General features: G+C 43.1%; 1 protein-coding gene and 1 long non-coding RNA gene across 2 annotated transcripts in view; one reads left to right on the top strand and one right to left on the bottom strand.

Annotated features, from left to right (window-relative positions):
* Window positions 1-457: 457 nt before the first annotated feature.
* Window positions 458-16,923, bottom strand: part of LOC120374989 — a 61,605-nt gene continuing 45,139 nt past the window's right edge. Inside the window, exon 3 of the long non-coding RNA XR_005586378.1 lies at window positions 458-1,303. This is a non-coding gene — a long non-coding RNA (uncharacterized LOC120374989). The remainder of the gene's footprint in view (window positions 1,304-16,923) is intronic.
* The window catches only part of ASB18 (ankyrin repeat and SOCS box containing 18), a 36,213-nt gene continuing 33,737 nt past the window's right edge, over window positions 14,448-16,923 (top strand). Inside the window, exon 1 of the mRNA XM_039495471.1 lies at window positions 14,448-14,688. Coding sequence (XP_039351405.1) covers window positions 14,448-14,688 — 241 coding nt within the window. The remainder of the gene's footprint in view (window positions 14,689-16,923) is intronic.

The raw sequence follows: 16,923 nt of genomic DNA, 5'->3' as shown, positions 1-16,923 counted from the left end.
GGAAGGTCATGACTCAGTGGGAAGGGGATTGATGGGAATACTAGTTCCTGCTTAGCCGATTCAAAACTGTGTTAAAACCAATTCTCTTCTCACTTACACCAGTGAGAGTCTCTAGTAAACGCCACTGATGTTATTGGGTTACCCCAGTGTATGTTCAGAGTCAATGAGGAGCAAGTCCAACTCTCTCCTCTGCAGCTGGGCAAGGGACCTGTGCAATTCGTGGGGTTCTGCTGTGTTAATGGGGGAGCTGGATGTGAGGGAGCTATGCTGGATGGGTGGGCATGAGGCAGGGCATCCATTGCTGCACAGATCTCAGCCCAGGAAGGCCACATAGGATCCACACCTAGGCCTGGTTAATACTCGGGCATAGCCTCAATTCAACTATCGGTGGCTAGGGCTCAGTGTAGGTGACCTCTACATGTAGGGATTTGCTTACACTGAGCTAGTTGGGGTTTATCTATAGGCATAGAAGTAACGCCCCATTTCACGGGGTGTTGCAGGGATAAAGTCACTAACAATCGGTCCAAACCCTGGTTTGCCCAGGCCTATACCAAAGAGTCAGCACCAAAGCAGCTGCACTGACTGCTGGCCGATCTGTGGCCATTTCCAAATGTGCAATTCCATAGGCCACTGCAGTCACTGGGCTAAAGCAGCTTCTACGACCAGGGGTGGAGGAAGATTCCTGACTGCATCTCCCAGCATCCAGCCCAGCTAGTCAGTCCACGTTCAGCCTAGATTTTAGCCTGGGGACACAATTTAGCCACAAGGGCTACAAAATCATTAACCAGCTCACCTCACTAATGAAAACACTTGTCCATCCACTCAAGCATTTTCTGATTCTGCCTAATACACAGGATACAGGATTTTTCCTTAAATCCATCCTACAGTTCAAATGCTCCAATGTGTGATGCATTGTTTAATTGGCAGACCTCTTTTTTGAGCATGGCCTTATTTTATTTGTCTCTCTTTCTTCGGATGATTATTGTCTTTTCAGCAGACAAAGGGAAAACTGGAAATTAAAACAACGTTCTGTCACAATTAGACCATTCTGGTCAGACTGACCCCCTGCTGAACTAGAATTGATCTCTCAAGTGAGAGAAATATCAAAAGGCTTCTCTCCTGCTAAGCAGAGGTTTTGAAACTCTAATCTTAGCAAACTATTTTTTAAGCATTATACAGCGGGTTTATTGTGTTTCGGATGAGGGTTTTTCTTTTTCCTTGTTCTGTGTGACAGTTCTGAATGCAACAGCTTCTCCTCCAGAAGTCCTCTGGGAGGGCCTGTCTCAATTTCTCCCCGCTACACCTATGGTATAAACACAAAGTTAACACATAAAAAATCACCTCCACCTTTTGAAAGATAGTTTATTGTGTATGGTTCTTTTCAGTGGCTCCCTTACATCTGGCTCCTTCTCCCCTTGTAATTCCCAACTGGTGTAACATGAGCAGAGCTGTCTTTTTATAGCAAAAGCACACCCGCTTCTCATTTACAACTGGCCACCTTTGTACACTCTATTAAAAATAATAAAACGTGCTTCCCAAGTGCAAAGAATTGAAAATGTCCAGCGTCGACTGTATTCCTGATCACCCGTCCAGCTCCGATCTGGTGAGGAGATTAAAGTCTGCCCTGGACGTCGGGGATGAGAACACAGTGATGGATTTGATCTGCACTGAAGTTCAACATGTGAATGCCACCATCGAACTCTCTAATGACGACTGGATGAAGGAACCACAAGCTCACCTGCACCCTTTAGTGCTAGTAGGTAACAGCAATATTTTTTTAAATGGCAAAAATAGATACTTAAAATGTCATTATCATTTTAATTGTGTGAAGAACTAGCATTCCTTAACGGGAAGAAATTGACAGATGAAATTTTGATTACCTGAAAACTAAATCTAGTCTAACAGGGCACCGGTTTTCCATGCTATGAGCTGGCACTTTAGACTAGCTCCAAGCTTCATCATCATCACACTAGTTTCACCTCTTTCCAGTATTCCAGCCTATGCTCGATGTTTGCCATGTTTAAAACAATTGATTACATTATTCTAGCAGACAGGCTGCCGTAAGTGCAGCAATCAGGTCAGGATCAAAGATCAATTTGCTCTCCACACTGAAGAGTGTTTCTCAACCCTACCTTGCATTAGAACAATTTCCAGGCAGATAACGCTCATAAATTTAACTTGGTTGGAATCTGCCTCTCTTTGTAAATTAGAGTTTGGACAAAAGCCTGTCTAACGGAGCTAAGTATGCCATCCACTCCCTAACAGGAATAATCACATGAATCTTTCACAATCCCAGCACTCAGGCCTCTAAGTTCTAGGTTACTGAGTTTTGCTGGCTTCTCTGTCTACCATTGGATTTCTGGGTTAAGTTCCCAGTGCCTGATGGGGCAAAAATATTGTCACGAGTGGTTTTGGGTACATGTCGTCAGTTGCCCCTCCCTCCGTGAAAGCAACAGCTGTCAATCATTTTGCACCTTTTTTGCTGGGTTACCTGTGCAGACTCCATACCATGGCAAGCATGGAGCCCGCTCAGCCCACCGTCACGCACTTTAAAAGCTCGCTGGCGCTGTTTGCTGACTAGGTCAGACCTCAGCGCAACCAGAATTCCCATTGTTATTGCTGCTTGCTGTGTGCTCCATAATATCTGTGAAAGTAAGGGGGAGACATTTATGGCAGGTTGAGGTTGAGACAAATTGCCTGGTGTCCGATTTTGAGCAGCCAGACACTAGGGTGATTAGAAGAGCACAGCAAGGCGCACTGCGCATCAGACAGGCTTTGAAAACCAGTTTCATGACTGGCCAGGCTTCCATGTGACAGTTGTGTGTGTTTCTCCTTGATGCAAACCTGCCCCCTTTGTTGATTTTAATTCCCTGTAAGCCAAACACCCTCCCCCCTTCAAAATAAAGTAACTATTGTTTTGAAACCATGCATTCTTTCTTTATTAATTAAAAAAAAATTAGATAATGGACAAGGTAGCCCAGGTGGGGTGGGGGAGGAGGGAAGGACAAGACCACATTGCTTATTTTAGCCACACTAAAAATCAAAGTGTTTGAATGACAGCCGCCTGTTGCTTGGGCCATTCTCTGGAGTGGAGTGGCTGGGTGCCCAAAGCCTCCCCCCCACATTCTGGGGCATCTGGGAGAGGAGGCTATGGAACATGGGGAGGAGGGTAGGCGGTTATACAGTGGATGCAGCAGGGGTCTGTGCTCTTGTTGGCTTTCCTGCAGCTCCAACAGATGCTTCATCATGTCCGTTTGCTCCCCCATTAGCCTCAGCATCGCATCCTGCCTCCGCTCATCACACTCTCTTAATTCTTTCCTGGCCTCTGCCAATGAATGCCTCCATGCATTAAGCTGTGTCCTATCAGTGCGGGAGGACTGCGTGAGCTCGGAAAACGTGTCATTGTGAGTGCGTTTTTTTCACCTTCTAGTCTGCGATAACCTCAGAGACGGAGATGATGGGGGAGTGTAGAAATATTCTATGCTCTACGATTTTCGGGGGACTGCATGGTTACCAGTGCTGCTGAGTTCGCAACACTGACCAAACAGGAAATGAAATTCAAAAGTTCCTGGGGCTTTTCCTGTGTACCTGGCTTGTGCATCGGAGTTCAAAGTGCTGTCCAGAGCGGTCACATTGGAGCACTCTGGGATAGCTCCCAGAGGCCAGTACTGTCGATTTGCGTCTGCGCTACCCCAAATTCGACCCAGCAAGGTCGATTTTAGCACTACTCCCCTCGCTGGGGAGGAGTTCAGAAGTCGATTTTAAGAGCTCTTTAAGTCGACAGAACGGGGTTGGTTGCGTGGACGCATTCATTTTTAAATCGACTTAACGCGGCTAAATTCGACCTAACCCCATAGTGTAGACCAGGCCTAACTAACTTCAGCATAGCTCCATTTGAAAGGACCACTTGCACAATGGTTTAAAGGCCCTTAGCACAGAGCCCAGGCAAAACGTTAGAAGTCCCAGGTACAACAGTTTCTGAATCTGTTCAGAAAATTCTTCAGGGAGCTAGGCCAAGATGAGTCTCCCTTGCTAGTTCAACAGCTTCTTGAGCCGTTAGTCTCAGCTTCCTTTAGCAGCAGCTCCTGCTTCTGTAAGCCTCAGGCTTCTCTGCTGTCTGGATAGCTCTGTAGTCTCACTCTTAGATGGTCAGAGTCTCTCCTAGGCCTCCCCAGCTGGACATCTTTGCAGTCCCTTCTATTGGTTCAGCCTCTGTCTCAGGCTTTGCTGCCTGATGCTGTCTGTAACATCCCCACCTTAACTTGCAGCTTCCTTTTTATAGCCAGCTAATTAATACCCACATCCCCACTCAGCTGTGGTGGGCCAGCTAATTAGCCCAGACTAATTGTTTCCAGGCCTCTGGCCCTAGCGGGGCGAGCCACCCTATGACATGGTGCTGACCCCAACATTCCCAGTCTCCTCTGTTACACTGAACAATTCATTACATCGCTGCTTTTACAGCTACTTTTTCTCACCCTTAGGGGGCAGTGTTGCACCAAAACAACCGCCACACAACTATTTTGCCTTCCATTTCAGCTGTTTTGAGTGCTATATTAAACACTTAAACCCTTTAAAGAAAATCTTGATACCAGAGTGCAAACACTACTTCATTTCTTAAAATTAAAGCAACCAGAAGTTATCGTTGCATCATGTGTATGAGGACAACGGGCAGACAAAAGTGTTATGCCTCTCTATCAACATGGGAGCCTCTCTTCCATGGAAACAGTGAGAAAAATAGAATGGGCACACTTTTGACCATCACAGCCTCTTTGTCCAGCCAGGAAACAGAACAAAGTGGGATAGCTCAGTGAAGGGGGGATAGCTCAGTGGTTTGAACATTGGCCTTCTAAACCCAGAATTGTGAGTTCAATCCTTGAGGGGCCCATTTAGGGATCTGAAGCAAAAATCTGTCTGGGGATTGGCTCTGCTTTGAGCAGGGGGTTGGACTAGATGACCTCCTGAGGTCCCTTCCAACCCTGATATTCTATGAAAAGTACAATATAGAGCTAGCTCCAACAGTGACCTATATCCATTTCTCAGAGGAAGGCAGAGACTTGGACTCAGGACATAGTGCATGGGAAGGGGATTTCACTGGCGCTCAGGATGGCTTCCATACATTCAGGACTTTTGGCAATGCTGGAGGCACCATGGCCATAGTCTCTGCAACTCTAATAGTCATGCGGCATAAGAGAGAGGAAAAGGATGAGTCTTGTCCAAGTAAGCCAACTGAGCATGTCCTGTAATTGTCTAATCCACTAAGGGGGGTACATTATTTTCCTGATTCTTCTGTTTTTAAACTGTTTTATATCTTTCTTTTTTTTTCAAATACGAGACAAAGTTGCAGAGAGGGAGGAATACAAAGGGAATGGCCAGAACTTAGCTTAGAGAACAATCAGACTTTTGAATTTCCCCGTTTAGGTAAGTTGGTTTCCCGTGCAGTGCAGCATTCAGAGGAAGAGCGATGAAGCAGGAGCACAGAGAGCAGCTGGGGAGAAGAAGCAGTGCTGTCAGAGGTCTGGGAGGACTGCTGATTAGGCCCAGTCCCCAGGCCTAGGGGGATCAGTGTGGAGAATCCGCTGCTTAACTGCCCTGTATTGAATTAGCTTTTGGAGCCTGGAGTCTATGGGGTTAGAGTGCAGAGGTTGTGGGCAATGAAGACTAGTCAGGATTGTGGAAGAAGAGCCAGGCCTGACAGGGATTGGAAGGGGATTTCAATGCAAACAGTCACCTCTGCGAGCAAGAGTCAGGCTGGCTGTAACCCTAATAACGCGAGATTTGTAGAAGTGAGGATTGTGTGAGGCGAATGGGAAAGAACTGTGTGAGAAGTTGCTGTGACCTTGTGTAGGTAAGATAGAATGTGGACTAGAGTCAAAATAAGTGAGAAAAATAAGTTATCAGGATGACCTATGTATAAAAAAAATGCAGCTGTTGCTTATTATTGTCTGTAACAAAAGGTATGAATGCTTGCTGGAATTGTTTATCTTTGGAGAGACCTGCCTAGGAGGGAGAAACCCTGTGTCCTAGCGCACTCTCTCCCTCCATGCAATTGCTAGAGAAATAAAGTATCTGACTTTGCTGCACCCAACCAAAAAGTGAGAACTGAGTTTTTCTCCGACAGGATGGACCAGTGGTTGAGGCACTGGCCTGGTATGAAGAGACTGGGTGCAATTCCCAGCTCTGCCACAGGCTGCATATGTGAACTTGGGCAAGTCCCACAGGGCCTGATTTTCAGAGGTGCCACACACCCACAACGCCCATTGACCTCAAGAGGAGATATGGGTGCTTAGAAGTCTGAATACCTCTGGGCCTTTGCAAAATAGGAAGAGAAGTAACGCCCCATTTCACGGGGTGTTGCAGGGATAAAGTCACTAACAATCGTGAGGAACATAGAAATAGGGCGTATAAAAGCTGCTAGAGAGACAGAGGGAGCAAACTGGGAGTTGCTAACATAGAGGAATTCAAGCTCTTGCTCCCCTCATATTTAAAGTCAACTGTGTTCAAAGGTGACGTTTCAGCTCTGCCCTCACAGTCATGCTGCATCTTTGAACAAGGCGGTAAAACCTTGAAAATGCACATTAATGACTGGAAGCCCCATTGTGAGTTATCAGATGTTGTGGGAACACACAGTTTAGGAGAGCAAGGATAATGCATCATAGCATACTTTGGGCATTGATTTTGACAAATGGAGCTTACTTTAAATTATTTACGATACTTCCTGGTGTACAAGTATCTTCCAGCACAATTTATGAAAGTAATGAAGTCTTGGTAACATGAGACATCACTACTGTACTTAGCTATCGTTGGGAAGCGGCGAGAGACCATTGTATATGTGAGAGCACTATGGGGTGTGCTAACATGCAAACCTACTGTAACTGATGGAATTTCACAAGCCATATGACATAAGGCCAGTTTGCCATAGCTTCACACACCATTATTCACCTTACCATTTCACAGCTGCGTGCCACAGGGAAAAAATAATTGGCAAAGGTCTCTTTGCCAACATCAACTTCATGGGAAATTTGATTTGATGTGGATTCAGATGAAATTTGTACATAGGTATTGAGGAAGGTCTTTCTTTTGCCAGTGAAAAACTAAATCCATATCTGAATGTCTATTTCTAATTAAACAAAGAATTATAATTTTTCTACCTGCACCAAACCAAATTTAAAAGACAGCAGAGGACACTAATACACTATTATTGGAGCTGAACAGGAATTTTCTGTTAAAATTTGTTTATATGTATATGTATGATATACGTGATACGAGTCAAAACAAAACACTGTGACCTTATCTAAATGCTTGGATAATTTCCCTTCAAAAATGTTGATGAAATCAATATGTTCCCACAAAACAGGGCAACTTAGTCAAATCAGCATTTTCCACCGGAAAGCTGTTCCACTGGAATAATTTTGACCAGGCCTGTGTATTTAACCACACTGAGCAGAGGTCTTCACTGAGCGGTCTGCAATGACAGATCTCTTTCCTGAATTAAGACAGTTACTTTATAAGGTGTACGAGCCATTTAAATTTTCCCTCCAATGTGCATTACTTTGCATTTATGAACATTGAACTTCATTTGCAATCATGTTGCCCATTCACTTAGCTTTGCTTGGTCTCTCGGGAGAGCCTCACAGTCCTCTCTGCTCTTCCCTGACCTACATAATTGTGTGTCAGATCCAGAGTCTAACCAAGGGCGTTCATTCTCCCCTGCCTTGCACTTTGTGCCTTCATTTACATATCTCAGAGTGTGCAAAATGCTCCCAAATCACAAGATACAAGACAGCAGAGAATCAGTCTGAAGAACAATAAGTTTATGCTTGAGCTGGACAAATAATTTACAATTAATAATTTATTGGACAAACTTTGCCTTTTTCTCCATTGCAGTTGTCTCAAATTTATTTATGATTCAGCATCATTTCCTAACAATGTTGGCGGTAAGTTCTTAGCCTATAGCGTGTGTGCAATCAAGTGCGAGAACCCGATATGTAAATATGAGCTGTTTTAATTGGATATTTAAGTCACATGAGTAATTTCCACAGGTAAATAAGCAGCACAATAATTATAAACATATCAACGCTATTGCAATAAAGCAAACTGTCTCTGGGAATGAGAAAAGGGCCTTAGGGGAAAAGGTGCCATGCTTTGTAACAAGATAAATGCACCCTCCCTCTTTGTTTGTTCACAGTCTAAGAATGCAGCCCTGAAAAAGAAGGGGTCCCTTCTTTCTTCCACAGGGTTATCAATCTGGGACAGAATGGTCTGAGAGAGAAAAAACAAAGTGAGGAAGCAGACCCGAAAAATTCATCCTTACCTGGAGAACACACCTAAGACATGGTTAGAGCAGACATGATTCTCTGAAAGAGCAAGGAAAAGGGAAGCCTCAGTCCACCTGCTTTTAGCAAAGCATGATGGGAAGAGAAGTCTAGGAGCCTATAAAATGCAGGCTCTTCTACCTCACCGTTAGTGTTGATAACAATAGTACTAATAAAAGTACTGTTCTGATAAGAATGCTAGAAGGTAAGCTCTGAAGAGATTCTTCTACTTTAAAATGTTAACTGTATGTTAATAATGCTCATATTTATGACTGCATGATTTGCATGATGAATATTTTCCAGTATTTGCTCAATTTCTTGTTTCCACAAAAACTCCTGTCAGCACTTACTAGTACTTTCCTGGACTACAAATATCAGAGCTAAGATGACAGTCAAAGAGAATCTTACCTCTTTTAAGAATTGGAATGAAAGTTGACTTGCATATCTCCTGTGGGGGAAGGGATTGTTTGTTTGTTTTTCTGTATTTACACAACTGTGAATGAAATACTCCCATTCTCAATTACAATTAGCTATTTACTTTTAAATTAGTTAATACACGATCATTCGAGATGACACTATTAATCAGTGTTGACACCTCTTGCGACTATTATGTTTCTCTTGCTTATTTGGAACTTTTCTTAAAATATGTAAGAATCTTAAATTTCATTTTAAAAATGTCTAGTTCTCTTGGTTGTGGAGCAAGGCTTTAAAACTTAACCAGAATACACCCTAAAGGTTTGAAAGTCAAATGGATTCTAAAAACCCCAAAATGTACATGTAAAAATCTCCTGATTTTTAAGCCAATCTTGTGATTTTGAATCCTTGGGGTTGGCAGTATTGGAAGTTATGATTTGAAGCCTATATAATGTTATAAACTAACAAAGCTGTTATGTAGCAGCTTCAGGGTAATAAATTAGCAAACATGCTCTCAATTTACTCTTTTTAGTTTTGCATATTGTGCTCTTTCACATGACAATAATGAGTTTTCCTAATAATGTGAAATCAGCTCAGACAATTTGAGTCATTATTAATAGACACACTTGATCTGAAGAAGTAAAATTGCTTAATGTTTTGTTAAATGAGGTGTACTCTACAAACATTCATATTCAGAAAGAAGGGTAAGATACTAAACATATTAAAGATTAATGGTTGTAATGCTATTGCTAATGGAGGGGGCATGCTTGTGAGCTGTACCTTTGTGGGCCCTATCCTGCAAATACATCCCTGAGTAATTTACAGATCTGAGTCAGACCATTAAGTAGAGTTACTCACCTGCATAATTATTGTCAGGATCAGGCCCTAAAACTAAAACCTGTTTGTTAGTCTGCCCACCCAAAATAATAAAGTGAAACTATTAAAAGGAAGGAAGAATGACAAAAAACACTGAAACTAGGAAGATCACTTTGGAACAGATTGCGGTACCCTTAGTCAGATAGGGAAGCATTTCACTCCACAACTAGTGTCATTGGTTTCAATTGAATGAGACATAAGTAACTTATTTCAGTTGGACAACACTTTTGTCTTTTTTTTTTTTAATGAAAAAGGCATTTGGAGGGCCCAAAACTATTTGCCAAATTCAGGTTGAATTCAATCAGAAGAGCCAAAATGTCTCTTTTTAACTTTTTGGTTTTGAAACATTTTGGTTTTGATTTTTGCTTTGAAATGGCATTTTGATTTCAAATTTGACCAACTTACAAAAAAAACCACACGCACACCAAAAAAGATGAAAAACACCCAAAACAGGTGACTCAAAATGAAAACCTTGAAAAATGTTTTGGTCCATTCAAAACAAAATTTTTCAGTTTGACAAAAAAAATCATTTCAGTTTGAATCAAATCAGATTTTTTGGGGAGGTTGGTATTTTGTTGTTTTGGTTTTTTTCAATTTAGCCCACAAAGTGCCCAAAATAAAGTGCATTTTTTGCTCAGTTCTGCTCATCACCATCAACTAATCAGAAACTGACCCTCTGTCAACAGCAGTTCCTACTCTGCGTATGAATAGACAGTAGAAAAAAGCATCCAAAACATAACATATAAAGGTAACCAAAAGAACGTAGCTTTGTCCAAGATCATAGAGCGATATTTCATCATCACTGATGTAATTTCTGACCAAGTCATAACAAAAATTAATTTTCCCATACAAATAGAGCAAGAGATCTGTTTCAGTCTAGATTACTTATTTTATATTAAGAAAAACAACACAGAAAGAACAAATATCAAGTCTCCATGAGTGAGAGATCACTATCACTAACATTCTGCATGCTGACCTGAAACGCAAGATAGTAGCTGCGTCACATGTTCCCATGTTGCAGGCAGGAAGAGAATCTTGTACTTTTAATGATGAAGTACACAGAATGGCTACATCTCCTCCAAGTTACATAGAGCATATATTTGTGGTCTATTGGGGAGGCAGTGCGGCCTAGTGTCTTGGTGACTGAATTGGGACTTGGGTTTAATTCTGAGCCCTGACCCTGGTTTGCTGGGTGACCTGGGGCAAGTCACTTCCTCATCCCGTGCCTCAGTTTCTCCATCTGTACAAAGGGATCATTGATATTGACCTCCTTTGTAAAGCATGTTGAGATCGGCACATGGCAAATGGTATAAAAAGGCATATTTTAAGGAGCATAGGACAATATCTACTGTAGTTTTTATCAGGATTATTTATTTTCTGAAATGGATTTTGGTTTTAAAAATACAGTGATTTCAGACCATTGAATATCAGTCATAGAAAACAAAAGAAACCCGGTAACACTTGATTCCCAGGGAAGAGTGTACTAAGATGGTGCATGGGCCAAAAGCAAGCAACTCGAAGTGTCCCGAAGTAGGTATATGGAGTAAAATCCTGGCTCTGCTGAAGTCAATGGTGCAATGCCCATTGATTTCAGGGGGGTGAGGATTTCACCCATAGTGTCTGTATGAACTTGCCTTTCTTGAAAAGCTATTGAATATACATCCAAATTCTGTCACCACGATGAAGTTTCTTCAGTACTTCTAACAAATTAGGACAACTTTAGATCCAAAGCTGCTGGTTCGTTACAGTCTTTTCTCTCATGGAGCAATGAGGTTTATAGCGTTGGCTTTTTTAGCAATCCAGCTGGGGAGCCTTCTTTGCTCGTTACTGTTTATTAGCCAGCAGCATTTCTATGGATCCAAGATTTCACTCAGAGGTGCACAGACTTCGGAAAGTGACCAACAAATCCACAATAATCCACCTGCCAGGAATCAGTGCTAATTTTATGACTGCTCAGATTAACTAAAACCATGAAAATATGGTTTCATCCTGAGCTTCATACCGTAGCTTCTAATCAGTTGGAAAACCCAGCTTGCCTTAGCTAGCATGTGAGTCAAGTAACTGAGACAGACTGGTGTTCGTTACATGCACCACTTAGGGATACTTAGGGATTATTAAAATCCTCCCAGTTGTGGCTAATTTTAGCCTCACATGTTAGTAATGCTGCTATTATTATAACTGTGTTCCTGCGCTGACCACAACATTTGAGTAATTGGATGGAAATAATGGCTCATAAAAAGGGGGAGGGATGAAACACTGATCTGAATATTGTAACACGCTGTCTCTGGCTGTGTACGTCTGGGGGATTTTCTCCCCCATTCTTTCCACTCCTGTGCTACTCACACCCCTCTTTTCCATTCACAACACGTCCCACTTCACGTTCTTGGGGCCGAGGACTAGGCTCTCTTCTGAACATATCAGCCCTGCTCCCTAATTTGCATGGGGGGTGGGAGAAGATACTCCCTTCCTACAGTAGAATATGTTGATTTCCCAGCATTCCCAGCGGCTCCTTGGGTGGGAAATAAAAGATCAGGAGCAAAATCCAGATTTCCTCTATGGCAACCACCCAGGTTAATTGCTGGGAGAAATTATGAGACGATATGAACCATGCCAAACACCAATCCAAATCTCAAACCAAGCCCAGACTACATACAGGTTCAAAGCAGTTAAAGTGATACACTCATTCCTGCCCCTACCTTCCTTCCTTACCCCAAAACTTTACTGCCTTTGCTCAAAGACACATTTGGGGCACAGAAGGATCAGCAAGATCTATTGGGACATCTGCATATATTACAATGGTGCATCATTCAAGTCAACCATGTAATATAGAACATGAATAGGAGGATGAATAGAGCACATAGCCAGAGACCTCCCCTGCCTGGTGGAATATCAACAAGCACAGAGGCTTGGATGAGACGAGGAAGAGACACTGGAGGCTAAGGATCAGCCGAAGGTTGGAGAGGCAAGGGTGGACAGGAGGATGGGTAGAACCTGATTGGATTTGGACGGAGAAGGAAAACTAAGAAAAATGTTAAAAGATTTGGATGATCTTAGATAAACTTCAGGTGCTGACACACATAGAGACGTCGTTTTATGGTTCAGGAAGCGTCCCTCTCTCAAAGCCAAAAGGAAAAATAAAATATTGAGGAGTTGAAGCCTTACCAGTTAGGATAAATCCATGTTCTATTTTAGTTCTAGTTTTCTAGTGGGAGGGGCTGAGGCATAAAAGTCAGGTCCGGATCGGATTTCAAATTCACCCCTCCCTCAAAAGATTGAAAGTGTTCAGATCTGGGAGTTTGGCTGGGGTCTAGCGCAACTTTCAAGATGCTGCACTGTAGAGCTCAATGCGACTTTCGCAACGTGCTTCGTTACAAGGTCCTCTGATTCTTTGCAGTAGCACTGAGGAGGTGGCACAAGAGGCTATAATGGCGTCTGTACTGCAGACATGATAGCACAATGATGAATGCAGAGATACACATGGGTCCGTGGGAAAGAAGGTAAAAGGAAAACAAAGCAATACAGTGACAAACTCTGGGAAACAATGGAAAGCTGTCAGATTGTAAAGAACACCCTCTACAGAAACGCCAAAATCACTTCCATCCTCACCTACATATTCTGTCAACTATTCCATCCCACTAGTGACCCTCGTTAGTTTGGGAAATGTAAAAGAATTGCAGCACAAGGCCACGACTCCTCCATTTTTGTACATGGTTTGCTGGCTTCATTAGGTTGCAATTTATTTAGGTCATTGTGTTTTCTCAAGGAGATTTCTTTGGCTATTTACTCGGGAGGGGGGCAGTTAGGACATGGATCTTAACGTTTTAGATTATATGAAACCTATTAATTGAGAGGAATGTTCTTGTGCTTAAGCCGTCAGACTGGGAGTCATGAGATCCATCGTCAGTTCTTGACTCTGCATAGTCATCCTGCGTGAGCTGGAGTATATTCGTTAGGGCTTGATCCCGTTCCCATTGTAAAACTCCCAGTGACTTCAGTGAGAGCAGCTGAACCGACCCTCACGCCTTTGCAACCCCACTGAAGTCTATGGGAGTTTTGCCATTAATTTCAATGGTAACAGGATTAGGTTCTGTCTGTTTGCTATACATAGCACAAGGATATTAATCCTTAGATCAAGAGGTGCTGAGAGTTTTTAATACATTCATGTTTATAAAGTGCTTTGAGATACTCAGAAGACGCTATTCTGAGCACGGCTTCTGCAGCAGAGTATTATCACTTAATGTGAAACCCAATTGCACCTAATGGCTCTTTTGTGCTCAAAAGCATATGGCAGTGGATAGCGCCGGAAATATGGATCATAGTCCTAAAAAAATCAGTCTCCCAGCTAAACCACTTACAACATGTATTTTTACACAGACTCCAGAAGAATACAAGTGATATAAATTAATTCAGCTAGGGAAAAAGAGAAGTTAGAGGCCTTGGGGTGAGTGGTTTCTTTTATTATGGGGAAATTTTCCTCCCGGATTAAACGGGTCTCTTTCTCCGCCAACTTGCTGTCTGGAATTAAAACAGGAGTTTAATCACAGAGGTGCTGACACAAAGCTGCACTGTGAACATTTGACCTTAGCTATCACCTTGTGATTACATACATACATATGTATATATATAAAACTAGGCAGGCTTGCTGTTGCTGTATCCAGAAGTCCATATGACCCTTACTGTATCAAGTAACCATTATCATCTGACCCCACTGGAGTTATAAATACAACAATAGAGCCCTAACTGGATTATAATTGGACAATGGTAACAGGACAATGGAAATAACTATAAAAGACCATCTATCCACACAGCTAGGTCTTGTACTAAAATAAGTTGCAGTGCATTGCAATGGATGAGCTGCCAGGACCCGTTATAGAGAAGCTACAGATCCTTCAGAAAGTGGAATCAGAGCACCCATTAATGGCTCATGCTCCAGTGGAAAAGTACTATACAGCACTGGTCACGGGAGACCTGAGAAACATCAAGGTCCTGACTGATAAATATTATGAAGACGTCAATCTGATTTTTGAGATCATTAAAAATGAGCTGGAATGGCAAGTGAAAAGCCTGGCCTCTTTTGGATTGTCAGGTACTCTTGCTTTCAAGGACCAGTTTAAAAAGTAAACAGGCACTTACTAACACTGCTTGAGAGAAAGGTCCGGTGTGTTTATATTAAATGAATTATGCTCTGTTTTTAAGTAGCCTGCTAATATGTTGCAGAGGAGTCTGATTTCTTTTGAGATGATTATACCATACGCTCCGTGGATGCAGGCTTTGTGCTAAATGTTTGCAGTGCCTCGCTGTTAGCAAGTGCTCTAGACAGGGAAAATGAAGGGCCTGATTCTGCAAATTCTCACTAACAGATCTAGGGTACAAATGTTCAGTGATTTAGGAGCCTAACGTGCCTAACTTGTTTTTAATAATAGGTCAGTTTGGCATGTTTGAACACCGCATCCACAGTGCTTACTGCCAAGCATAGTCCCATGGGACCAGTTTGTACCGCTCACGGGCAGCTGTGCATTCGGGGCAGGAGGATAAAAGGGTGCAGAGTGACACTGCAGCAGGGGACGCTCTGGAGATGTCCTGTCCTGGGGAGACGGAAGGTTTACTGGAGCTCTGCAGTGACAGGGGGAGCGTGCAATGTGCGATATCCCTGCAGCATTTTACACCCAGGCTGTGCCTATTCTTAGCCCCTCATTAGCACTAGGATGCCCTAGGGAAGTAGAGAGGGAGCAGAGCCTGCAATGCCCAGAGCACACAATGCCATTCTGCACAGGCTCCCTCCCTCCCACTGTACACCTACATAATGCCTAGGCTGAACCTAGCCCATCATGGGCAATGGAACTATATACCCAGCGCCAGGGCTGGATAAAAACACTGAACAAAACACCAGAGTGTCAGAAAATGGGGCTTCACTGAAAACAAAATCTCCTGTGGAAAAGGAGAGGGCTTTTCCCAGGATTTTCCATTAGAGAAAATTGAAATTAAATGTTTTCCTTCAGGTCAGTGTTAATCCCTGTGACCACCTGAGCTGCCACAGGGCCTGATGGGAGTTGTACTTCTGGATTCCTTATGCTCCCATTCTTCTCTAAGAGCCCAGCTCACTGTCTGGACTACATTTCCCATGATGCACCACTGCCTCTCCATGGCGTTTCAACCTTTCCAAGTCAATGTCTTGCTAAACTCCTTAGTGTGCCACAAGCTTCGTTATTTCAGGTTTTTGTCCCAGTTCAGGACACAAACAAATATCCATTTCCCACAGGATGGAAATTCCATTTTCCAATCCGTTCTACCCAACCTTAAGCACCGCACACAGTGAGATCACTCCCCAGGCTGACTCCCAGGTCCCCCAGCAGGCCAGGAATAGAATTCAGGTCTCCCAAGTTCCAGTCTGTCCACTAGGCCACACTGCAGAGGGCAGCTCAGTTTGTGTCTATCCTTAAAGCAGGCGAAGTTGAACTATTTCCCTGCTTGAAGTTAGACATATGGCTGCTGAGGCGGGGCTTGAAAAAGCAGGGATCCTACCAGTGTAACTGAAATGGCCTCAATAGACAAAAAAGTCATTCAAGTCAGAATGGGGCTAAGTTGCTTTGACTAGGTTTATTTTTAATTGCGCTTATTACACTGTACATATTAAAATATGCAGAAACCGAGAGTTTGACTTTTAGGCTGAGCCCTCGCCCCCTATGAACAAACTAGTATGAACGTGTGTCTCCACCTAGAGTCGTAACTGCTCAGTCGGAGGTCACAGGCCCTGTACTTGCCCCTTTAGCTCAAGTGGCTTCTGAAGCAGACGAAGCTGAATTCCCTCTCTGCTGTTGCCATGAAGTGCTAAGTGTCCTGGCTTGGGGAGTGGTGTCAGTAATAGGATTTGAACGATCCCAGAGGCTCAAGGGGAGACATTTGTCTAAGCAGTTCTTTAAAGGCTTTCCTGGATATTAGGGATGTGTCACTGTGTCTATACTGAAAGGGATCGGTAACATTTCATAGTGCTTACCCGGCGCCTCCTTTGGTTCAAGGGATGGGAAAAGCTGGGACAAATGCAGTCCCAAAATAGACAGTCAATGCAATCACAAAATCTTCCCATCCAAAACTTTGGTCTGAAACAATAGCCTCCATCCTTCGGGCAATGGAAGGGTCTGGGGGAAGGAGTTACACCATACATGCATGCATCATTGGCCGCTGGATTTTAATTTCCTGAGGCTACAACTGAAGGGAAGGGGATAAAATAATTTGCAGGATTTCTACCTGTGCATAGGGAGGAAGGCTGGTTATGTGGCACTAGACCACTAGAGGAAACCACGAGCCTGGGACTTGGGCGACC

The sequence above is a fragment of the Mauremys reevesii genome, linkage group 11, assembly GCF_016161935.1.
Source record: "Mauremys reevesii isolate NIE-2019 linkage group 11, ASM1616193v1, whole genome shotgun sequence".
In the NCBI taxonomy this organism is placed as follows: domain Eukaryota; kingdom Metazoa; phylum Chordata; order Testudines; family Geoemydidae; genus Mauremys; species Mauremys reevesii.
Note: the sequence above shows the minus strand (reverse complement) of the source record. Positions and strands in the feature narration are given on the sequence as shown.